General features: G+C 58.1%; 1 protein-coding gene across 1 annotated transcript in view; it reads right to left on the bottom strand.

The window, feature by feature from the left end:
- Positions 1–4,140: 4,140 nt before the first annotated feature.
- Positions 4,141–23,571, bottom strand: part of LOC138416196 (maestro heat-like repeat-containing protein family member 7) — a 23,659-nt gene continuing 4,228 nt past the window's right edge. Inside the window, exons 4-21 of the mRNA XM_069544998.1 lie at positions 23,153–23,282; positions 22,595–22,681; positions 21,559–21,666; positions 21,061–21,196; positions 20,280–20,368; positions 18,612–18,761; positions 16,977–17,131; positions 12,851–12,995; positions 12,338–12,498; positions 11,655–11,792; positions 11,342–11,456; positions 8,025–8,165; positions 7,310–7,486; positions 6,873–7,031; positions 6,073–6,174; positions 5,464–5,566; positions 4,903–4,962; positions 4,141–4,411 (exon numbers count right to left, since the gene is read on the bottom strand). Coding sequence (XP_069401099.1) covers positions 4,263–4,411; positions 4,903–4,962; positions 5,464–5,566; positions 6,073–6,174; positions 6,873–7,031; positions 7,310–7,486; positions 8,025–8,165; positions 11,342–11,456; positions 11,655–11,792; positions 12,338–12,498; positions 12,851–12,995; positions 16,977–17,131; positions 18,612–18,761; positions 20,280–20,368; positions 21,061–21,196; positions 21,559–21,666; positions 22,595–22,681; positions 23,153–23,282 — 2,305 coding nt within the window. The 3' untranslated portion in view covers positions 4,141–4,262. The remainder of the gene's footprint in view (positions 4,412–4,902; positions 4,963–5,463; positions 5,567–6,072; positions 6,175–6,872; positions 7,032–7,309; positions 7,487–8,024; positions 8,166–11,341; positions 11,457–11,654; positions 11,793–12,337; positions 12,499–12,850; positions 12,996–16,976; positions 17,132–18,611; positions 18,762–20,279; positions 20,369–21,060; positions 21,197–21,558; positions 21,667–22,594; positions 22,682–23,152; positions 23,283–23,571) is intronic.

Here is a 23,571-nt window from a genome sequence, read left to right as displayed (position 1 = left end):
CATGTGGTGGGCTGAGGGCCCACCGAGGGAGCTGTACCCCCTCCCCAAGCCTCCCTGGACCCCCTCCTGGGACGGGCGTGGAGCTGGAGCGGGGCCGTGCACTTCTGAACAGTGCCTGCTCCATTTCTGACACTGTTCCCGGCATCGTCCGTCAGACAGTCATGACCTGTGTGACGGGTGCTGTTGGCGCTTTCTGAAGCAAGAAGAGCCTCAGAGAGGAAGTGGCTTGCCGGCATCCTGCTCTGAGGAGCCCGCAGAGCTGGCCCTCATCCTGTCCCTGGGGTGGAAGGTGACCCCACACTCGGACGGAATGAGGATGAGACAAACGGTCAGGTTCGAGAACGGCTCCCTCAGGCTTGATGTTGGCCTCCAGATCAGGGCTTCTAAGTCTCGTCTTCCCTTTTCTTCCCTCGACTACCTTAAAGCGCCTCTGTGTAGGCACACTTACGCTCAGCCGTGTCTGACTCTGCAACCCCATGGACTGCAGCCCGCCAGGCTCCTCTGTCCATGGGGATTCTCCAGGCAAGAATACTGGAATGGGTTGCCATTTCCTTCTCCAGGGGATCTTCTGACCTGGGGGTCAAATCCAAGTATCTTGCATCTCCTGCATTGGCAAGCAGATTCTTAACCACCGAGCCACCGGGCTCTGCCTCTAAGTCCCATTCAGTTAGTTCAGTCGCTCGGTTGTGTCTGACTCTTGGCGACCCAATGGGCTGCAGCATGCCAGGCCTCCCTGTCCATCACCAACTCCCAGAGTTCACTCACTCATGTCCATCCAGTCAGTGATGCCATCCAACCATCTCATCCTCTGTCATCCTCTTCTCCTCCCACCTTCAATCTTTCCCAGCCTCAGGGTCTTTTCAAATGAGTCAGTTCTTCGCATCAGGCGGCCAAAATATTGGAGTTTCAGCTTCAGCATCAGTCCTGCCAATGAATATTCAGGACTGATTTCCTTTAGGATGGACTGGTTGGATCTCCATGCAGTCCAAGGGACTCTCAAGAGTCTTCTCCAACACCACAGTTCAAAAGCATCAATTCTTCAGCACTCAGCTTTCTTTACAGTCCAACTCTCACTTCCATACATGTCTACTGGAAAAATCATAGCTTTGACTAGACAACCTTCATTGGCAAAGTAATATCTCTGCTTTTTAATATGCTGTCTAGGTTGGTCATAGCTTTTCTTCCAAGGAGCAAGCATCTTTTAAAAGCAGGAAGTCAAAAAAAAAAAAAAGTAGGAAGTCAAGAGTTACCAAGCCCCATTATTTTGAACTAAAAGCCCTATTTTTAATGTAAAGACATCTATGAGATGCCGAACAACCCTGTAACATGCTCATCACCCTGGAAGGCATAGTTGTTCCTTTAAAACTGAGGTGCCCCCAAGCCTAGAGCTCACCAGGTCCTGTCGGTTGCCAGGTTCCCCAGGCCTCAGTGATGCTCCTCTAGCCCGGACTCTGTACTTCAGAGTCCACGCCCACCCCCCTCCCCACCGCTGCCCTGCCCCTCCTCTGGGTACGGTTCTCTACTTTGTCAGGCTCAGCTCTAATGAAAACATTTCAATAACAGATTTATTGAGATGTAATTCCTGGACCACAAAGTTTACCCTCTTTGGGGGGAAGGGTACTGATTTCAGTTGGTTTCTGTCTGTATTCCCTCTCGGTGGCTTGCAGCCACAGATGCTGAGCAAACATTTAAAGAGTGAGCATGGGAACAAATGAAGAAAGAAAGAAGAGCAATCTTGGTGAGAGGCGTGAGGAGATGGAACAAACCATCTAAACCTACCTTTCCCTTTTGAAAACCACACATCACCACACCAACCCCTACCACGCCAGGCGCACCGGCAGCGAGGCTAGGGCCTGTCAGCAGCTTCCGCACTCCCGGCTATCTCAAAGCTTTCCTTTCTGATGTTTGTATTAAGACAAGGGTGTCTCTCTGCTTTGTTTTGCAAATACAAATCCAAGCTGTGCTGTTAGCCTGCACAGGCCCTGCTGCTGAGCCAGACCCACAGCTGGTGATGGGCTGGTGGCGGGAGCGTGTGTCTGCAGGAGGCAAAGATACTGTGGTCAGAAAGAGGTCATCCCTGGGAGGCTTCTGGTCCTCAGGTGGAAGGGGCCTGGAAAGCAGGGGGGAATCCTGAGCCACTGATAGAGACGCATGCCCCCAGCCCTGGGGTGGGGGGCAGGTACGGAGCCTCCCCACCCTGGGGGTAGCGCTGGCTCCTGGCTGGTTGATGGAGCCCCACCCAGGCCACCTCCCACCCGGTCTCCCCACAGACTGTTTTTCACGGAGGATCTGTCCTTGGGGACAGAGCCACTGGCATGCGGGAGGCAGTGACTAGGCGTCGCCAGCTTCAGGACAACCAAGCGGGGTGTGGGCGAAACCAGAAGAGGCGGCCCCGGCGCTGCTGAACTTGTCAGAGGCCCGGAGCTGACTGCAGCCAGACGCTGGCCACAAAAGATGGTTTTTCCAAACTCACGTCTTCGAGATCTCAAGGCACTTAGGGGTGGGAGGCAGGAACAGCCAATTAAGTGATGGCCCTTTTCATCCATGTGGGATCCTTCTCTCCAGATTGTAAGAGTAACAACTGCTTGCTATAGGAAACTTGGGGAATAAGCAAGTCTCAAGAAGAGAAATTCTGGGTGGGATGTAAGTTACCAGGTGGCTTTCCCAGACAAGCATCACCTCTCAAAATCTGATACAAGCCCAGCTAAAAAGGACCCGTCTGTCAATGCAGGAGACGCGAGTTCAATCCCTGGGTTGAGAAGATCCCCTGGAGAAGGAAATGGCAACCCACTCCATAGTATTCTTACCTGGAGAATCCCATGGGCAGAGTCTGCAGCCTACGGCTCACGGGGTCACAAAGAGTCAGACGTGACTTGGCAACTAAGCACGAACACATTCATTGCCAGGGCTAAGTGGCATCTTAAAAAATCACTCTTTCCAACCCTCTCAACTTACAAATGAAGGGAAGTGAGGCCCAGAAGCCAACAGACTTGGTCCAGACCGCCCTGGGACAAGAGGGCCTTAGAGTCTGTTTCCTGCCGCACTGGTCTCTGCCCACGGGGCCCCTTCACTCAGCGTACCCAAGGCTAGGGGGCTGGTGGTCCCTGAAGCAGGTTCTATACCAGTGCGTGTGACCTGCTGCTGGGTTTGAATAAGATCCGCCCTCCGTCTCTGCTTGTCGCAAAGCAGTGACCTCAGAAGCGCTTTGGGACGGCTCATGCTCCCCGAGTCTTGTGGAGTTCCCCTCACACCTCCACCGGCAAGGGGTGCAGCTGGTAAGGCCCCAGTGCCAGCTGGTGGCAAAGGCCATGGGTGGAAGAGGCTTCTGGCCGGTGCCACTGTTAGTGCGGGCTTTAGCTCTGCCTCTGAGGCTATCATGTCAGAGACTCCAGCCGCTGCCCAGGCTCAGACAAGGTGGGGGAGCATCGTCACCGCTGAGAGGGAAGTGTGGGTGCTCTGCGTGTCCCCGGGGGCTCAGGCACAGGTCACAGAGGCCATGGTGTGCCTAGAGCTCTGTCCAGGGCCAGCTGACTGAGCTTGCGGGTAACAGGAGCAGCTCCGGCTCCTTGGCAGGAGCGGGCGGAGATGGTGGGAACAGCCAGGGACCCAGTGTGGACACAGAGCCACTCCAGGGATGGTGGGATGGTCCCAGGCAGGGCCGGTTCCAGCAGGAGCAGCGGGATACGGCAGGCGCTCACCCGGCTGACCTCTCGGGTGGCAGGAGGAACAGGCTTTCAGGATCCAGGCCTGAGTGCTGTCACCAGGCCGGTCTGGCTGGGTCAAGGACAGCGGGGTGGGATTCTGTGGAGTCGCCCTGGGTCCGGAGCACAGTGTCCAGCTCTCTGACCTCCCAAGATGTTTCAGGAGCTGACTCACACCCTCCCATAAGCTGTCCTCCCACTTAAATCAACCAGGGAGGCCGCCGTCGCCTACAGCCAGGAGCCCTGCCCACACCCCCTGAATCTCATCATCGCTTTCCTCCAGCTTTCCCATCAGCAGTTCAAGCTGATGCTCAAACAGCCCTCTCGCCCTGGCAGCCAGGCCCTGGGCAGTGCGGGCAGGGCAGGGAAAGCCACCTAGACCCGGAGGAGGGGGAGTGGGTGGGAGTGGGCTTCAGGGAAGACAAAGCAACGCCCCAGCTGGAAGTCTCCACTTTCTCCTTTTATTACAGAAGCTCTGCAGGGACGCCCCACGTCGACGGCAAGGTTCAGAAGCCAGGCCACGGTCTCTGCCGCCGCAGGCCCATCTGACGAGCCGCGGGCTCAGAAGCAGGCCTTCCGCAACCTCCTGGGGCAGAAGCAGGAGGTGGAGCTGGCGACCCATGTCTTTTCCTTGGCCTCCAGGATGTAGGAGGTCTGCGTGGCGAGGCAGCTGACTGTGGGGTCTGGGTCTGCCCGCATGTGCCTCAGAGCTGTGACAGACACACAGGCTGAGCCAGAGGGCCTGGGGGTGCGGGGCTCAGGGGGCAGGTGGATGCTGTGCAGGAAGGGGAGGGCTGTGGGCCAGGGGCCAGCAGCTTGTGAACGGGGAGCCAGAGTAGTTCCGGGCCTGGGACCGCACACTGCGGGGCTCTGAGAGGCGAGGCTGGGGCTCATCCAGTCCAAGACCAACCGGGGGATTCCTGCCCACTTCCCCCGGCCTGGCTCCGCCCCACTCCAGGCACCATGGAAGCCCACCAGGCAGGGCTGCGGGCTAGGGAGAGGGAAGGGGAGGTGGAAGGTGGGGGATATGGGGCAGCCGCCCAGTCAGAAAGAAGGTGCCAGGAGCCCCCATGTGCCCCCAAATGACAAGCCTCCCCGTCACCACCCGCCGATGGTGACTGCTGTGAGCCCACTTGCCCTCATTTCTGAGCCCCCTCAACCACATCTGAGGGACAGGCAGCAGGCGCGGGCTTGCACTGACCTGCGTGGACCTCGTCCATCTCCCTGGCCTCCTCAGCGCCCAGGGTCTGGATGATCTGGCCTGCGGGGGGCACGGAGCGCCTCACTGGCCCACGGAGCGCCTCACGGGCCCACGAAGGACCAGGGGACCCCGCTGCACCTGCTCTGTGCCTCTTCCCCAAACACTCCCCATGCCCTCTCTCAGTCTGTCTGTCCCTCCCACACCCGGCCTGGGGTCCTGACTTTCTCCTTGAAACCAGGATGACTTCCCAGCTTCTCTGAAGGGCCTCGAACAAATGGGGCATCACCTGTGCTGGACAGTGCTTTCCTTGGGGGCGTTGATGGAGCCGGCCACTCCAGTCTCTGAGCTGCCCTCCCAGGATGCGGTTTGTTTTGCGGGGGAAGGCCGCCCAGCTCAGGCAGGGCCTCCCAGCGGGGTGGGGCGGGAGGCAGGTGCAAACAGCGCTCTGCCCTGCTCGGTCACTACCCCAGGCTGTCTGCCCGCTGTCCCGGCTCCCTGGGCTGTGTGAAGGGCCCCAGCATGGGGACACGGCGCCCCGGGTAGAGGGGAGGCCCGCCGTACCTGCGAACCACACGGCGGTCCGGCGGATGGGGACCTGCGGGCTCCTGAAGAGCAGTACGCTCTGCTTCAGGAACCAGAGGGCTCGACCCGTTTCCTGCTGCAGCTGCGGAAGAGGCGCCGCTGCTCCTGCCGCCCCAACCCGGCCCGCCCCACGCCCCGCCCCACGCCCACCACGCCCCGCCCCACGCCCCGCCCCCGGCCCCCGCTGACTCCCCTGCCCGACCCCGCCCTGCCCCGCCCTGCCCCGCCCAGCCCCGCCTCTCCGGCACCACCCCCGGTCCACGCCACGCCCCGCCTACCCCCGCCCACCCGGCCCATGCCACGCCCACGCCCCTGCCCCGCCCCACGCCCCTGCCCCGCCCCACGCCCCACCTGGCCCCGCCCGGCCCCGCCCTCGGCCCACGCCCCGCCCCGGCCCGCAAAGTCAGCCCCCAGGGAAGTCCGCACTCCTGCTCCTGCTCCACAAAGGCCCCCGCAGACTGCCCAGGCTCTGGGTCCCACTTTCCCTGGGCTCGCTATTGTACCGCTGTGGCCGCGGGGAGAGAAACCCGACAGCTTGGTGCCCCAGCCACCCCCACAAGAGCATGCGGCGCACAAGCCGCGACCCACCAGGGCACTGAGGATGGTCCACACGTCTTTCTCAGCGAAAGTCGCCCTGAGCTTTGACCAGCCCAGCAAGGTGGCCAGGTGGCAGAGGGTGGGCCGGGAGATCTGGAGAGACAGGGAAGCCCAGCTGGAGGAGTCAGGGTGCAGGCCGGGCCGAGACCCTGAGGGCATGGGGGCGGAGACAGGCGACAGTGAGATCAGCCCTGCGGGGACGGGACTCAATGGACCCGGGCGACCCCTGGGAGGAAGGCCGGGCCGTCCTTTGGCTGTTCCTGTACCCTTCCTCCCACTGACAGGAAGCTGAAAAATCGTGGTGATGATTTTCCCAGTTGCTATGTTACCGCAGCGAGACCCACCTCCTCACCTACTCCGCCAGCCCACAGCCCCCAAGCCCCCAAAACAGCCTCTCGGAGATTTCCTGGAAATCCAGATCCTCTGGCTGGGGATCACTCCTCTCATCAAGGTTGGCTCTGCCAGAAAGGTGGCCACCCAGCTGACTGGGACAGACCCACCCACAAAGGGGACGTCCCAGCTCCCCGGCTGGTCCAGGGTGTCCTGACCTGTGCCCGTGAGCGCCTCACTGGGTGAAGGAGCCTGGTGTGAGCGGGCCGCCCACCACGCTTCTCAGCAGCTAGGCTCAGAGCCCAGCCCGCCCACTCCAGAACCTGGGCCAGCCCTCTCTGCCCCCAGTGGGTGCCTCTCCGTCCCAGGACCCCGTTTCCAGTCAGCCTCTTCGGCCCCTCGCCAAGTGCTCACTAACATCCTGCTCGCACCGCCCGCCCCTCCGCCCCGGGGCCTCTCACCTGAGCTATTCTGCTGTTCGCATCCTCCAGGTGGAGTACTAGGAGGATGAGCAGGTTGAGGACCTGGTGCCTCAAGGGGAAGACAAAGACCCTCCTGCTGACCTTGGCCAGGAGTGCCCCGTAGATCTCAAAGGCTGTCAGGCGCAGATGCTCGGACTCCTGGGGGAGAACACACACGTGCACCCCCGCGCGGGGCAGGCAGTGGAGCCCCGCCTTCCAGACGGCAGCCCCGAGCCCCCTCCGTCCGCAGGGCCCCCGGCATCACGGCCCCACTGCGACTGCCCCCTGCCCTCTGGACCATCCCCAGGCCGGGGGCCACAGCCGTCAGCCCCTTCACAGGCGTCGCCGTCTGGCCAGAGGGCCTCGGAGACAGTTCTGGCCACCCCGTTACCTGACAGCCGACGCCCCGGGAGGGAGACAGGCCTCAGGGGACGCACCTCCTCCAGGAAGGGTGGGAGGGTGAACGCGAGCTGGATGAGGAAGGCGGCCGAGTGCTGCCAGGGCAGCTGGTCCACCAGGTCCCTGAGCACCTGGAAGGTCTTGGCCACGACACTGCCGTCCGCAGAGTAGCAGCAGCTGAGCACATAGGGCTGCAGGGCGCGGAGCTGCTTCCCCTGTGGATGGGCGCCGGGACAGTGCCACCCGCCGGGGAGCTGCCCCCACCCCCACCACACACAGGCTGACGGGGGCACACCCCTCCTGTCCCTGGACCTGGGTGCTGGCAGGGGCTTTGCCGGCAGAGAGGGGGTGCTGGCAAAGAGGGGTGCAGGAAAAGAGGGGTGCCAGCAAAGGGGGTGCTGGTGGGGACATGCCAGCAGAGGGGAAGCCTCCCCCTGGGTGTCGCACATGGGGAGGGAGGAGACACCCCTCACCCCCAGCCCCCAGCACCCTCCCCTCCGCCTCCTCCTTGGTGAGGACACCGGGCTCCAGGAGACCCAGCGGGTTGGCGCCCTGGCACCCCGGGGCCCTTGTGGGAAGCCTCCCCTTCTTTCCCGGGGCAGTGTGAGCAGCAGGGGCTCTTCCCCAGCCCCGTCCTCAGTGGGCTGGCTTCGCGGGGACTGCCTCGGTCTGGCCCTGCGAGAGGGGTCCGCCCGGTCCACCCCGGGCCCTCTAGGCCTGCAGGTCCAGGAGCCCACGGTGCGGCCAGCTCACTGTGTTCTTGTGCCTGGAGAGGATCTCCACCGCCCGCAGCAGCAGCTTCACGACAGCCGGCTCCTCGCGCTGGAACCAGTTGGCTAGGGTCCTGACCATCTCCTCGTTGGCAGCGGCCGCCACGTCCGGGCACTGCAGCAGCTGCGCAAGGACACGGAGAGAGTCGGAGGAGGCGGGCCCGGAGGAGGCGTCCTCGGCGACCCAGAGTCCAGGCTCCTGCTCGAGAGTGAGGAAACGCTTTTCAGGATTTGGAAGAACTGCTACAGGGGCCAACGGTCAGCTGGAGGGTCATGTTCACAGGCTGTCGTTCCGGAAGTTGTCCTCCAGCCTGCAAGTCTCCCTAGGGGGCCTTTGACAAGGGGAACCCCAGGGGATCAAGGTAAGAAGCACTGGTGAGCACACACACAGGAGGCATGTTTGGTTGCTCGCATATGAGAAGTATGGGTGCAGGGGCGGTGAGGCTGGAGGCAGATGGAAAAATGGGAAAGAAAAAAAGGCGACAGTTAAAAGAAAATAGCAAATGATTTAGAAAATAGAATATAATTAAAAGAAACAAATTTAGAATCTGGAAAGTAGAATATAATTAAATTTAGAAAATAAATTCTAGTTTCAATAGAATGTACATTCAATTTAGAAAACAAAATACAATGAGAAGAAAATAGCAAACGTGAATTTCTTTGTATATTTATGTAAATTATACGTGTATTTATATTATTTAAAATAAAAGTGAACAAGACCAAAGCTAATGTGATGCATTTAACCAACAGGAGCTTGTTCTGTGTGCACGCACGTCTGTGTCTCCACGAGTAGTCTGGTGATGGGGGTGTTTTGGGGGACAGCTACTGTCTCTGACTGGCAGACAGGCAGACCCACCCCTTGGACTCTCTAGCTGAACAATTTTCTTAGATTCTTTGAACCTCAGTTTCATCCTCTGCAAAACAGAGGTAATAACACCTTTTTTTCACAGAGTTACAGCAAGAGTTAAAACTACTGACCTCCTTGAGAATCCTGGACAAAAGCTGATGGCCCTGATGGTTTTACATATTTTTACTATGATCCTGCCCAGGAAACAGATGAGGATAACCAAACAAAAGTCAAGTCGCTCAGTCGTGTCCGACTCATTGGGACCCCATGGGCTGTAGCCTACCAGGCTCCTCTGTCCATGGGATTTTCCAGGCAAGAGGACTAGAGTGGGTTGCCACTGCCTTCTCCTGGGGACCTTCCCAGCCCAGGGATCGAACCCGGGTCTCCCGCACTGCAGACAGATGTTTTACTGTCTGAACCACCAAGGAAGCCAAACAATAAACAGGGCAGGTGAAAAGCATGTGTATTATTAGGAGTTGTCATAGCCATTCTCTCCCCTTGACAGACCCTGATCCACTTCTCCAGCTGGTACCTAAAGCCCCACTGGTTTTCCACCTTAGAACTGACTGGACCGCCCTTCAATGGCTGGTAGTGAAGCTGGTCCAGCCTTCTCCCCAGCTGCTGACTCCTCCCTCCCCGCTTCCCAGCCCAGAAGTCCAAGAAGGGTGGGAGACACGAAGGCCCATCTCCCCTGTTTTCCATGGACATCATGCATTTGGGGGAACTTCTAGAGAGGTTCTCCATCCTAGCTGTATTTCCAGAAGACAGCTCTAAGCTTGGGGTCTTCTCAAGTAAACAGCCACCGAGACCCCACCCCAGGCCACCGGTAGAGAGGATACGTAGGCAGGACGGCGGAGGGGTGGTGCAGTGGTCAACCCTTGGTGTGTTTAGAAGATGCCCAGAGGGTTCCCCGGCACAGCCTGAGTCCAGGACCCCTCCATGTGGGGGCCCCCCTGCCGCCCTGGCATGTGCCCTCTGCTGCTTCCCGAAGCTGGGTCCCAGGACCGCCCGGAGGAGAACCACCACTGGAATAGATCCAGAAAACGAAGCCCTCCCCCAGGCCCTCGGAGTCCAGGCCTCGGCCGTCGGGGCCCAGCGGTCTGGCGTGGGCAAGCTCCCAAGAGAGGAGGGGCACTCATGCTGGCCAGTCACTGCGCACAGAGTCCCCTTCTGGTGAGGGGCCGGGGCGTGCCTGTCCACACCTGCCATCCTCAGCAGGGGTTCTGACAACACGACACGGGTCCCCGTCTGCCTGGTCAGCGCCCCACCCCCGTGCACAAATCAACACAGGTTCACGGGTGTGGGGGGGCGGGTCCACAGACAAGACACTGATGCCCTCAACCTGCACAAAACACAGCGCAACCCCGCAGGTTCTATCCGGCTGCATTCCAGGACTAGCACTGTATAACCTCTCTCTCTGTTATTTCAGAAGAAATCCACTCCTATTGAAACAACTCTGTGGCTTCAAATGACAAAAGGAGCTTATTTAAAGCTGTGGTGAGTCAGAAATCCTGAACTCCCTTTAAACACCGCCGGTGGGAGTATAAGTTGGTACAACTTTACTGGAGGACATTGGTCTAATTAGACACATCAGACTAACTTGGCATCAGTCTCAAGAGTCATAGAAGACATTCATATTTTTTGAACCAAGTCTTCCACTTACTATGTTTCGTAGTTAAGCGAATAATCTGGAATATGGACAAAGCTTTCACAAAGAGATGCTCATTATAGTGTTATTATAATAGTTTAAAATTAGAAACTGAATGTCAGATCAACCATAAAATACCTTTGTGATGAGATGCTACATCCCCATTAAAACTTATGCATAGCCCCCCCTCAGAAAAAATACGTAATGACGCAGAAGGTGCTCTAACACGGTAGAATACAGAACATGAACGGACAGTGATCTCAGACATGACAAACACACCCACGGTGGTGGCTCGGACGCTCAGTCGTGTCCGACTCTGTGCGACCCTATGGACTGCAGCCCGCCAGGCTCTTCTGTCCATGGGAATCTCCAGGAAAGCGTACTGGAGTGGGTTGCCATTTCCTCCTCCAGGAAAACACCCACCCCCCCCATTCAGACCAAAATCTAGAAGTGGTTTCTTCCGAGCATCACCATTATTCATGGTTTTGTTGCTTGTAAGATTCTTTTCCATAACTTCCAAATTTCTATGCCTTTATGCTGCCAGGTGACCAGAATACATTGAGCCAACCAGAGAGCTGAGCAGAGAGTGACTCTGAGGCAGGGTGGCTGCGGGGGCGCCGTCGTGGTCATGAAATTAGAGCCGAGACTCAGTCGCACCAGGTAAACTCAAGGCCTGAGATTCCAGGTGACCAACCAGGTGTCCCGAGCAACGTCTCCCAGCCTGATGTGAGTCAGGCCACGGCCCCCGGAGTAACTGCTCCCGGAGGCGCAGCCCCCCACCCGCCCTCCAGACCCGGCCACTCGCCTCGGTGAAGAACACGAGAGCCGTCATGTGGTTCTCGAGGTCGGGGTCCTGGAGGACGCGGATGGTGAGGCGGAACACCGGGCGGCTATGCCAGCATTTGCGGAGGACCATGGCCCTGTTGCGGGGACGGGCGCCCGGGCTCAGGCCTGCGTACAGGGGTCCCCGGCGCGGGGCGGGGCTCCACCAGGGGGGCGGGTCCCAGGGGCGGGGTGGGGCTCCACCAGGGGGCGGGGCTCCACCAGGGGGCGGGCCCCAGGGGCGGGGCGGGGCTCCACCAGGGGGCGGGCCCCGGGCAGGCACGGCCCAGGCTCACCTGCCCAGCAGGGCCACCCCGTCGCGGTGTCTCTCCGGACTGGTGAGCAGCTCCCAGCCCTGCAGCTCCTGAACGCAGGCCACGTGGTCGCTGTACCCCGCGCTCCTCATCAGGGTCTTCAGCGCCTCCACGGAGCAGCTGGGGGGCGGGGGGTGCAGAGAGCAGAGGAAAGGTCGTCCTCTCCTCACCTGGGAACCTCCTGTCCACCCAGCCTCCCGCACAGCCGCCAGCTTTAGGGGGTGGGACAGCCCTCAGGGACCCTGGCAACGTTCCTCGAACGAGGTGCCGGAAGCCAAGACAGCTGGGGCACCAGGGTGGGGGCGAGGCTCTGCAGACTCAGGTTCGTGGTGTCAGCTTCTGCACCGCTGTCATGGAGGGACAGGATCCCTGCATCCGCCCAGAAAGCCAGATGTACAGAAAGTCTTTCTAAGAAGCCCGGCCAAGGACCCCCCTGGCGGTCCAGTGGCTAAGACTCCGAGCTCCCAGGGCAGGGGACTCAGGTTCCATCCCCGGTTGGGGAACTAAGATTCTGCGTACCACACAACGTGGCCAAAAATAAGTAAGAAAAAAATCATCAATAAAAGCCTTGGCAAGAGCTGTTGGAGGGAGTACGGGGAGCCCGGGCCCGGCAGACTTGAAAAACGGCAGACGAGGTCCCCGAGCGACAGCCGGAAAGGGAGTACCTGACGGGGTCCATCCCCTGGCTCACAGGGGGCTGGGCGGCCCCCACCCCCAGGAGGGAGGAGATTCGGAACAGCAGGGCCAGGAACAGGTACGGGAAGAAGGCCTGCACCTCCACTCTCCGGCTGGGCTCCAGCAGCAGCTCGTGGAGGGCCCTGGTGGCCTGCGGGGTGGGGGTCGTTGTCAGCTGCAGCACCGGGCCGACACGACCCACGGCCAGCCCCCGGGGCCCTCTGCCGAGCCCAGGAAGTGCAGGGCCTTCTGGGCTGCTCTCCGTTTAAAGCCCTCTGGGGGCTCTGCTGGTGGCTTGCTTCTCTCGCACTGGGGTGCTGGTCTCACTCTGTCTTGCCCAGGAGGATGAGGAGCCGGTTCTCAGGCATGGCAGACTCCCCGGGGCCCCACCCGAGAGGAGGCCGCAAGGGTGTTCAGCCTCCTCTGTCCACAGCAGCCACTTGAGAGCTCCGGACAGCCTGGGACGGACCCCGGGGCACCCCGCCCTCCTCGAGCCCGCGTACGATCAACGGAGAGATCTGTGCTCTGCAGCCGGGCTCGTGGGGCCGGGACCTCTGCTGGGGAGTCAGCCTCTGCAGGAGGTGCTCCATGATCACTTCGTAGCCTTTGGGGAAGGACGCCAGGATCTCCCAGGGCTTGTGAGCCCCGCTGCAGGGCGAAAGCCCACTGGCAAGGTCAGCCTCCCGGGAGGGGCTCTGCCGCTCTGCTCAGGGCCCAGCTCCCTCTTCCTACCCTTCGCTCTGCCTTCTCCCCTCCCCTTTCCTCCGTCAACTCCTTCCATCTTTCCATCGCCTCCGCACCTCCTGTCCTCTGCCACCTCATGTGCAGGTGGCTCTCAAAGTGCTCACACAGCCTGCGAACCTGCCAGAAGGAAGCAGCTGAGGCCCACGGGTCAGAAGCCACCCCTGTGGCCGCGTCCCGGCTGGTGCTCCAGCCGCCGGTCCGGGCCCAGCAGGCCACCCTCCAGGCCCCAGCGGTCACTTCCCCGCACAGGCCCTTCCAGCCTTGCCTGAATGCATTTCACTCATGTTTTCCCTTGCCTGGGACACCTTACCTGCTCATCCCAACCTGACAAATTCACACCCAGAGGAAGAGGAGAGATCTGAAAATTATTTCTCCAAATAACAGGATATAATTTCAGGAAAGTCCACTTGCTGTACCCAAGAAGCCATGACCTTTGCGAGACAGGAGAGGGTCATGAAAAAATCGAGAGGCTGAAGACGAGGATGAAGAGAGCCTCCCTGCTGGTGATGTGGCATCTCAGGGCTCTCGGGAGAAAAGACGAAGGAAAGAAGCCAAACAGAAAACATGGGCGCTTGGCCAGTGTTTCGCGTGTTCATCAGGGGAAGAGACAGACCAGAGCTGCCTTGCTCTGTCCTGGCCAGCAGAGCCCTGGCCAGGGAGGTATGTAATTTCTCAACTGGGAAATTAAGATTGCTTATTAATTTCTGATAAATGCTCTTCATCATGCCAGGGAAGTTTTTTCCCATAATAGAGGATTTTTTTTTTTCAATTAGTAATAGACTTTGAATTCGTTTGCCAAATACTTTATAGCTTCCCATGATAAGTTTAAAAATATGTATGACTATTAAAGCAAAAATTAAAACTTTTTTTTGGTGGTGTTTCTTCATGTGTAAGTTCCTTCCTTACTTCCATAAGTAAGGAAGCCAAGGAAGCTACATGTTGAAAGCTTCCACGTTTTCTTGAGGCTGTAAAATATTAATTCTAAATGGACTATGAAAGTTTAGGGATGTCAGCACACTATGACAATTGAGGTTTGTAAATCCCTAGGACTCCACTAAAAATTGATGGAGTCAAAATACAATGGATACATTAAGAAAAGTGAAGTTGCTCAGTTGTGCCCGACTCTTTGCGACCCCATGGATAGTAGCCTGCACCAAGCTCCTCCGTCCATGGGATTTTCAAGGCAAGAGTACTGGAGTGGGTTGCCATTTCCTTCTCCAGGGAATCTTCCCGACCCAGGGATCGAACCCAGGTCTCTCACACTGTAGACAGACGCTTTACCGGAAGGAATGCCTTAAAAAACACACAAGCTATCCAAAATAATTCAGGGAAGTGGAAACGTAGGATCAGAGCCTGGAGGAGGCAAACAGGAAAGAAGCCATAAAATGAGAGCCCGAGGCCTCGCCCGGTGGCCCAGCGGTTAGGACCCCTTCCGCCCAGACACGGGACACGGGCTCCATCCCCGGGTGAGGAACGAGGTCCCGCGTGCCACAGCTAAGACCCGGCACAGCCAAATAAATGAAAACAAAGACAGAAATATTAAAAAGTACTTTAAAATAGTGAAAAGGGCTTATAAAAAAGGAAAGAAATGGGTAGAAGATTTGGAAATTTGGCCAAAGCAGATATGCGGAGGTAAATGAACACAAGAAATCACGGTCAACATCAGGTGCAATTAAGAGTCAAACGCAAATAAAACCAAGATGCCCCTGCACACTTACTAGAATGACTAGGTCTTTCTTAATGACGATACCAAGTGTGGGCAAGGGTGGAAGCAACCCGAAAGCACTTTGGTAAACCGCTGGCAGAAAGGCAAACGCCACAACCACGGTGGAAAAGTTTGGCGGTTTCTTTAAAGCTGTTAAATGGACAGCTCCCGTATTACCCAGAAATGCAACCCCTAGGAACTCAGCCAAGAGAGATGAAAGCCAACATTTACACAAAAGCCTGTGCACAAATATTCATAGCGGCATTATCTGGAAGAGCCCAGAACTGGGAAAAGCCAGGTGGCTGATGAACACACAATGGGGTGCTGTTGTTCAGCAAGGAACGGGGTGAATTTCTGACCCACACGATGCCCTGGATGAATCCCAAACACCCACGTGAGCGAGAGAAGCCAGGATCGGACGCACGACTCTGCTCTGTGCAGTGTGACGGTACTGCGTGGTTCTATTCCCAGGACGTCCTGGGAAAGGCCCAACAACAGGGGTGGAGGACAGAACGGGGGCAAGGCTCGTGGTGGGGCAGGGAGTGATTCCAGAAGTATGGGATTTGGAGGGCAGTGGAAGCGTTTAGTGTCTTAATTGTGGTGGTGATGACTGTGACTATACGTTTGAGAAAACTTGTGGAACTGTGTGATCAGAGGATGAATTTTACTACATGGAAAAATTTTAATGTTTTACAGCTTAGTACATCCATACTACATAATATCAGATGGCTATTAAAATTGTTTACAAAGTAGTTTTAATTTTGAGAAAAATGCTATGAAAAAAAATGTGGAGATTGGTATATCTGAGTGACTGTTTTTTAAAACCCTTTTTGTGTATGTTCTTTTGTTGTGTTTATAAAAATTGAACAAAATCATTCTTAAGAGGTAGACACACTATAAATTATACCTAAGTAACAGCAGAGGTTGCCTTGGGGTGAGATTTCTTTTCTTTTTCAAAAATGTACATACTTTCAAAATTTTCTGCAATAAACCAATATTAATGGTGAACTGTGGAAAATTCTGAAAGAGATGGGCATACCAGACCACCTAACCTGCCTCTTGAGAAATCTGTATGCAGGTCAGGAAGCAACAGTTAGAACTGGACATGGAACAACAGACTGGTTCCAAATAGGAAAAGGAGTACTTCAAGGCTGTATATTGTCACCCTGCTTATTTAACTTATATGCAGAGTACATCATGAGAAACACTGGGCTGGAAGAAGCACAAGCTGGAATCAAGATTGCCAGGAGAAATAGCAATAACCTCAGATATGCAAATGACACCACCCTTATGGCAGAAAGTGAAGAGGAACTAAAAAGCCTCTGGATGAAAGTGAAAGAGGAGAGTGAAAAAGTTGGCTTAAAGCTCAACATTCAGAAAACGAAGATCATGGCATCCGGTCCCATCACTTCATGGGAAATAGATGGGGAAACAGTGGAAACAATGTCAGACTTTACCTTGGGGGGCTCCAAAATCAGTGCAGATGGTGACTGCAGCCATGAAATTAAAAGACGCTTCCTCCTTGGAAGAAAAGTTATGACCAACCTAGATAGCATATTCAAAAGCAGAGACATTACTTTGCCAACAAAGGTCCATCTAGTCAAGGCTATGGTTTTTCCTGTGGTCATGTATGGATGTGAGAGTTGGACTGTGAAGAAAGCTGAGCGCCGAAGAATTGATGCTTTTGAACTGTGGTGTTGGAGAAGACTCTTCAGGGTCCCTTGGACTGCAAGGAGACCCAACCAGTCCATTCTGAAGGAGATCAGTCCTGGGATTTCTTTGGAAGGACTGATGCTAAAGCTGAAACTTCAGTACTTCGGCCACCTCATGTGAAGAGTTGACTCATTGGAAAAGACTCTGATGCTGGGAGGGATTGGGGGCAGGAGGAGAAGGAGACGACTGAGGATGAGATGGCTGCATGGCATCACTGGCTTGATGGGCATGAGTCTGAGTGAACTCCGGGAGATGGTGATGAACAGGGAGGCCTGGTGTGCTGCGATTCATGGGGTCGCAAAGAGTCGGACATGACTGAGCGACTGAACTGAACTGAACTGAATGGTACAATCACCTTGCCCCAAGTAAGGAATTTCCTTGTACTAAAAATTGGACATATTTTAAGAATAAGCAGATCGGCAGAGCCTGGGAGCTTGTCTGCCCCCCGCCCCGGGGGCCCCACCCACCTCTGGGACTGCTCGTCCATCTCAAAGAGCGTCAGGACCACCTCATCCATGTAGGTCTGGGCCAGCACGTGGAGCACCTTCCGGATGGTCTCCTGGGCCGCGGCGTCCGTGGTGCTGTGCATGTGGTGGTAAACGTGCTTGATGATCTCAGGCACCTGCAGGGGGCGGGGGGGCGGAGTGCCTGCTTCCTGGGTGCCCGACACCCGCTTGGCAGGAGCCTCGGCCCCAGGCGCCCACGCGGCGCTGGGGGCTGTCCCCCTGCCATGGTTTAAGAGGCACAGAGTAGACAGCAGCAGGAAAGAGGCTGTGGAGTCAGGTCTGGAAACCAGGTCACAAAGATCAGAGCAGGGAACTGGGACACAGAGACTGTGGCGGGGGGAGGGCAGGCCTGTCGCCGGCTGTGTGGACGGGAGGCCGTGTGGGCCTGAGTCACTCTGCCTGGATTCGAGCCCCCCTCCCTACTAACCAGCTGTGTGGCTTTGGCGACAGTTCAGCCCTCTTTGTGCTCTAGCTCCTCTCGGACAACGAGAACCGGTTCAGCCTCCTCATGGGTCTGAGTTAACACGTCTAGTGAAGGTCACAGGGCCATACCGCCCGTGAGCTTCTCCCCGACTCCAGTTACTTCCCTGCAGACTTGTAAGAAATAACACAGCGCGTGACTGCGGCCAGCCCAGGGCGAGGTGCTCGGCGTTGGTAAACCTGAATAGTAACTGAAGTCAGCCTAACGTGGGAAGCCGACCTGGGCCTGGGAGCCACGAGGGTGCAAATTCCAGTTCACCACAGGGAGAAGGTTCCGATGACGAAAGTGGTGCCGGAGGAGACCCGAGCTCTGCGTGGGGTGGGGAGCAGAGTCCGGCTGCCCGGCAGGGACTCCACGTGGGCGCTGGGGGGCTGCCCTCAGGGTGACCTTTGGCTCAGGCGTGTTCAGATTGCGCCCCGGGCCAGAGAGAAGAGGAGAGCCCAGAACTGCTCACGGAGCCCGCACTGGCGTCGGGGGGAGGTGGGAGCGGGGCAGGCCATTGAAAGGAGAGCGACTCCGTCTGTCCACAGGAGCTTTGAAAATGGTCCAAGGAAGAGGACCTGATACAGAGACACTGGGCTGGCCTAATTTCTCTGTGAACAAGCCCCACCTCCAACAAAGGGCCGTGCTCCAGCTCTAGCTCATGTCAGTGTGCCCTAGGTTTATACGTAGATACAGATATACAGATACATGGATATAGATAGAGGTGTAGAGGATAGACATACATAAAGGTATGGAAACAGGTATCTCCTAATCTTGCTGGGAGTTCTCCCACCGGCCTGACAGAGCACTCAGAGGTCTCATCCCATGTCTGGATGCGGGAGGGAGGTCTGAGGGGTCTCCTGGTCCTGGGGGCCCTCGAGGGCCTCCTGCTGTAGCTCTGACGCTAGTCTTCCCTTCCCAGTGGAGACGGAGGACAGGTGGTCACCCCTCCCCATGGACGGGCCTTCCACACAATTGCAAACCACGCCTCGTTTAACTTTTTCTCCTCTGGATTCAAGGATCGCGACTCCTTAACCCCAACCAGTAGGAAGTGAAACAGCAAGATCCGACACGGAATGGAAAGGAAGAAGGCCCAAATTGCCCTCGGGCCCTGGAGTCCCTGGAGCAGCTACCTTGCCAATGTTGGGGACGGAGGACTTCAGGATTGTCCGCAGCACCCTGGAGGCCGCCCGGGCGTCATGCCTGCTGGGCTTGGTCAGGGCCTCCAGCGACACCAGTATTAGGTCCGCTCGCTCCTCGGGAGTCAGGTACTTCCTGAAGAACTGGGAAGAGGGAGCTGGGCTGAGCCCCTCTGCGTCTGCCCGTGGCCTCCATGCCCTGGAGAGGCCGGCCGGCCTGGGTCCAGCACAGGCGGCCCCGGCCAGCACCCAGCTCCCCGCGGGGTGAAGCGGAGGCGGGGCGTGGCCAGCGGTCCCCACAGCAGCACACAGAGAAGTGAAAGTGAGTGAAGTGAGAATCGTCTAGTCACGTCCGACTCTCGGCGACCCCATGGACCTCCAGGCCAGAATACTGGAGTGGGGGGCCGTTCCCTTCTCCAGGGGATCTTCCCAACCCAGGGACCGAACCCAGTTCTCCCACGTTGTAGACAGACTCCACCAGCTGAGCAACCAGGGAAGCCCAAGAACGCTGGAGTGGGCAGCCTGTCCCTTCTCCAGCAGATCTTCCCAGAGGGAGATGGTAAAGGCGTCCGGGTTTGCACTTGGACACAAGCAGGGGGCTGCATCTGGGTTGAGCTCTGATGTCTAGCGGGGTGACTGCACCGCAAAGCAGGTGCCGGCTTCCGGGTCTGAAGCAGGTGCGGCCAGTCGCACGCAGCACTGAGCCCTGACGCAGGGCCTGCCTCTGCAGCTGGGAGCTGGGGACTCCCTCAAGGCAGGGAGGCGGGCAGCAATGGGGCGGCAGGGAGATGGCAGCAGGGACCGATAGGGGTGTCCAACCAGATCTGGGAGACTAGGTGACGCTTCTGGAGGAGGTGCCTGCTGAAAATGCGGGAAGGCTTCCAGGATGAGGCAACGGATTCCGCAAAGGCCTGGAGGGGCTCCTGGGTCTGTCCTGCAAGGGAGCCCCGAGCCAGCGGGAAGGACTGGACGCAGAACGAGGCGGAGGTGAGGCCTAGCCGACGCCAGGGGCCTCCCCGGCCGTGAGACACTGGACCTCGGTGTGAGAACAGACTCGTGCAGAGTCTGAAGGGGAGTGAGGTGACGCTGTCTGTGCCTGAGCAACGATTCTTGGACTGCGAGGCAGAAAACGGTGCCTCGGAGGGGCCTCCTGCAAATGGGGAAGGAGCAGGGGGCAGCCACAGTGAGAGGCAGCAGGTGGGTGACGGTCACGGCGGGACCAGAGCGGAGCAGGCGGACGAGCAAGGGGTTCAGGAGGCAGAGTGGATGGGCGTGGGGTTGAGCTGGGCATGCAGAGGAAGGGAGAGTGAAGGGTGGTGTCTGGGTTTCTGGAGGGAGTGGCGGGAGCTGGCGGAGCCTGGGGCACCGTGCCCAGGGCCAGCAGTCCACCTCTGCTGAGAAACCAGAAGGGAAGCTGGGCCAAAGACAGGTGTGTGGGGAGGAGAGCGGACCGCACCTCACTGCACAGTCCCGCTCAGTGACTGAAACCTCAGTCCACCCCAGGGCAGCCAGGGGAAGGGGCCTTCCCCTCCAGCACGCTGTCCACGAGACCTGGGACTTCGGGGACCCTTCCTCGAAGTGGGGATCACCCCTCGGGCCCGGCCCTCTTCCTGCCTGTGCTTCCCATCCAGGAGCCCGCGCTGGGTGGGGCGTGCGCGCTACCATGGTGAGGTCCTGGATGCTGGCCAGCCACTCCCCCCGGAAGTGCTTCTGCAGATCCTTCAGGATGTTCTCTGTCTTCTGCTTCTCACCTGCGATCCAAAACCAACGGCGGGAGAGAAAGGAACATGCCCTCGCTCTTCCGCAGCAAACCTCAGCGGACCAAGAGGGTTCCAGGGTGAAGTGCCGCTGGCCCAGCACAGCGTGCGAGGTCCCGGGCCCTGGTGCCAGGCTGGCAGGTGGAGGTCAGCGAGGCCGCTGCTCCCACATGCCGCTCCCCCGGCCCCTGCTAAGTAACTGGGAAACAGACCCAGTTTAATCACAAAAGCCAAGCCTCTGAAGCTCCCTTTGGGGGAGATGTGCAAACTCCTCTGGCACCTCTGCGTGTGTGTGCATCCAGATCTCTGACTTTCTTGGGGCAGGGGAAGCCCAGATCAGGGGTCCCCAGGTTGTCCCGTGAGGAGGGAGCCTCGTTTCCCAGCTTGGACCCTCGCAGCAGTGGTCGGACAGCTGGAAACACTGAGGGGCCAAGCGGACCTCACAGGTGGCTGCAAGCCTGGCTCCCTGTCCTCTCGAGAGTCCCCGGGAATCTCTCCTAAGAGGGTGTGGCACCAGCACTGGGCTGGGGCTCATCTGGATAAGGCGTGTTTAGGGCCTTGCCCTGAGAAGGGAGGCCGGCCCCCTGGCGCCCCCCAACACCTCGCAGGGCTCCCAGTGGGGCCTGTCACTGGGAGCCAGGGCCCCCGTTTCCCGCGGCCCCGAGGCATCAGGCCAGGATGCTCACTTCGCTGCAGCGCGAGGACTTTGAACAGGTAGTGCAGTGCCTCTGAGGCCGCCATGCCGACCTCCAGGTTGGGGCTCATGCAGAGGAGGCCCAGCGTGCCCATCAGCTTCCCAGTCACGGAGAACTCCGCCATGTGCTGCGGGAGGGGGCCCGGTTGCACCCTGTGGGCCACATGGGTGCTCCTCCAGCCCGGCCTGCCCGGGAGCCCCCATCCCCTCCGACTTCCCCTCCCCTCCACACGGCTTGGTATCCGCTGTGGGCGCCCCCACCTCAGCAGCTCCACACAATGCCGGCAAAGGGACCTTCCAAGTCAGTACCCAGGAGACTGGGGCGGCCAGACCCCCAGGCACGCTGGCCAGTGGGAGCTCCCTGGGCCAAGGCCCTCCACCTGGGCTGGGATGTATCTGCCTGCTCAGAGCTCACAGGAGCAGTGGGACCAAGGTGTTGTGGCTGCCCTCCAGGGACCCCTGCAGAGCCTCACGTGCCCCAGGCACTCACTGCCAGCTCGGGGAAATTGCAGATAAACCTCAGGATCCGAGAAACGGCGCCCAAGATCCGGGTCTGCTCGTGCACTTTATCCGACTGCACCAAGCAAGGCAGGACGACCTGCAGCGGGAGCAAGGAGACCCCACCCACACCTTCCGTGGGGCCCCACCCTCCCTCCTCAGTCCATCCCCGACCACCGCCTCGGAGATAAGCAGACACCCCTGAAACACGCAGCATCCTGGCCACAGAGACCATAGGAGGGTGGCCGTGGCTGGCCGAGTTTATCTAGTTTTTATAGTTTTCTAGTTTTCTGTGATGAACATGCATTGCTTGTAAAATTACCAAGAAAACAATGAATGTCATTAAAAAAAAAAGAAATGACACACGCCCCCAAATACTGTCCTAACGCGGACGCGCCTCCTCTCTGCACACAGCCTTTGCTGCTGCTGTTCAGGTTGGACACTAAGTCGTGTCCAACCCTTTGTGACTCCCTGGACGGCAGCACGCCAGGCTTCCCTGCCCTTCACTATCTCCCAGAGCCTGCTCAAACTCATGTCCTTGAGTCGGTGATGCCATCCAGCCATCTCATCCTCTGTCACCCCCTTCTCCTCTTGCCTCAGTCCTTCCAGCAACAGGTCTTTTCCAGGGAGTTAGCTCTTCGCATCAGGTAACTAAAGTACTGGAGCTTCAGTGAAAGTTTAAAATAAGATAGCTGGGCAATCCCGTCTCCTTATCTTTAGTCACATCTAGTATTTTATCCAAAATTAAATCAACTTTGTTAATTACCATCTTGTCCCGAAAGTTCATTTCAAGTGACTCCTGGCTATTTCTCGAATTCAAACTCAGCCCTCAGGGTGACAATGTACCATGACTGAGAACGTTTGGGGACTCCGTGAGGAGGGGAGACACCAGGGCTCTGTCTCCAGGGAACAGACACGCCTGCTGAGGTCTGAGGACCGAAGGGTGGCCTTCAGCCGCAGCGGAGCCCCAGGCACCCTTAGCTTCCTTTCCTCCCCCCACACCCAGGGCTTCAATCTCCCTTCCTCACCTCCAGGAAGCTCTGCAGGAAGGCCATGCTCGGCTCCAGGTCCTCCATCATGAGAGCCTGTAACATGTCGTCCAAGGCCTGGATTGTCTGGTAGGCGGGGGGCGCAGGGTGTCAGACGACGGACTGCTCACCAGGGCGCCCCCACTCCCATGGGCCGGCTCTGCCGACGCCCTCCCATCTTCGAGCACCAGCCCCGCTTGATCTCACTGAGCCCCGGACCAGCTCCAACTGTACACCAGACAGTAAGAGTGGGCACCGGGCTATTCTCTCCAACAAATGCAGCCCCCGAGGGCCCCTCGCCACTAGAGGTTCATTCTCTGACATCTTCGATCAAGGAAACCTCTGTCTTTCAAGCTGAAAACTCCTGAGAAGTTTTGGCCAAGTCTACTGGCCAGTAATTCCCTAGAACCTGTGGGCTCATCCCCAGACTGTCTCCTAAAACTGGGGCTCTTGTGACACTAGGGAAACAGAGCACTCGGGGGAGAAGGATGTAGGCGATGTGGGAGCAGGAGCCAGCCCAAGGAGGCGGAGGGGCCTGCAGATGGGCAGTGGCGGCACCTGGAGGTAGAGGCTGGCGCTTTCCTTGCGGTCCAGGCTGGGCATGATGAGCGGCAGAGAGATGATGCTGGAGATGCCGGCAGTGGCCAGGTCCAGCTTCTGGGACAGGTGGAGCGGCGGGTTCACCTGGCTGTGAGGGAGGGAAGGGAGGGGCCACGGGGGGCTCTGGAGCACAGGTTGGTGTCCAGGGCCGGCAGGGGGTGCATTCTGCTCTGCCCTCTTGCTGGGCCTTCACACACTTCCCCGCAGGGAAGGGGGTCTTGGTGTCTCCAGGAGGCTTCCCTACACTGATGCCCTAACAGCTTTCTAACAGTGAGAGTTGGGGGTACCCTACCACAGGATGCTGGGAGGCGAGGTGGCAGTCACGGGCCCTGCCCCTGCAGCCCAGAACTCGGGCCCCCAAGCTTGCCGTGCCCCTC

Source organism: Ovis canadensis, chromosome 12, assembly GCF_042477335.2.
Source record: "Ovis canadensis isolate MfBH-ARS-UI-01 breed Bighorn chromosome 12, ARS-UI_OviCan_v2, whole genome shotgun sequence".
NCBI classification, from domain to species: domain Eukaryota; kingdom Metazoa; phylum Chordata; class Mammalia; order Artiodactyla; family Bovidae; genus Ovis; species Ovis canadensis.
This window is presented reverse-complemented; position numbering and strand designations above follow the sequence as displayed.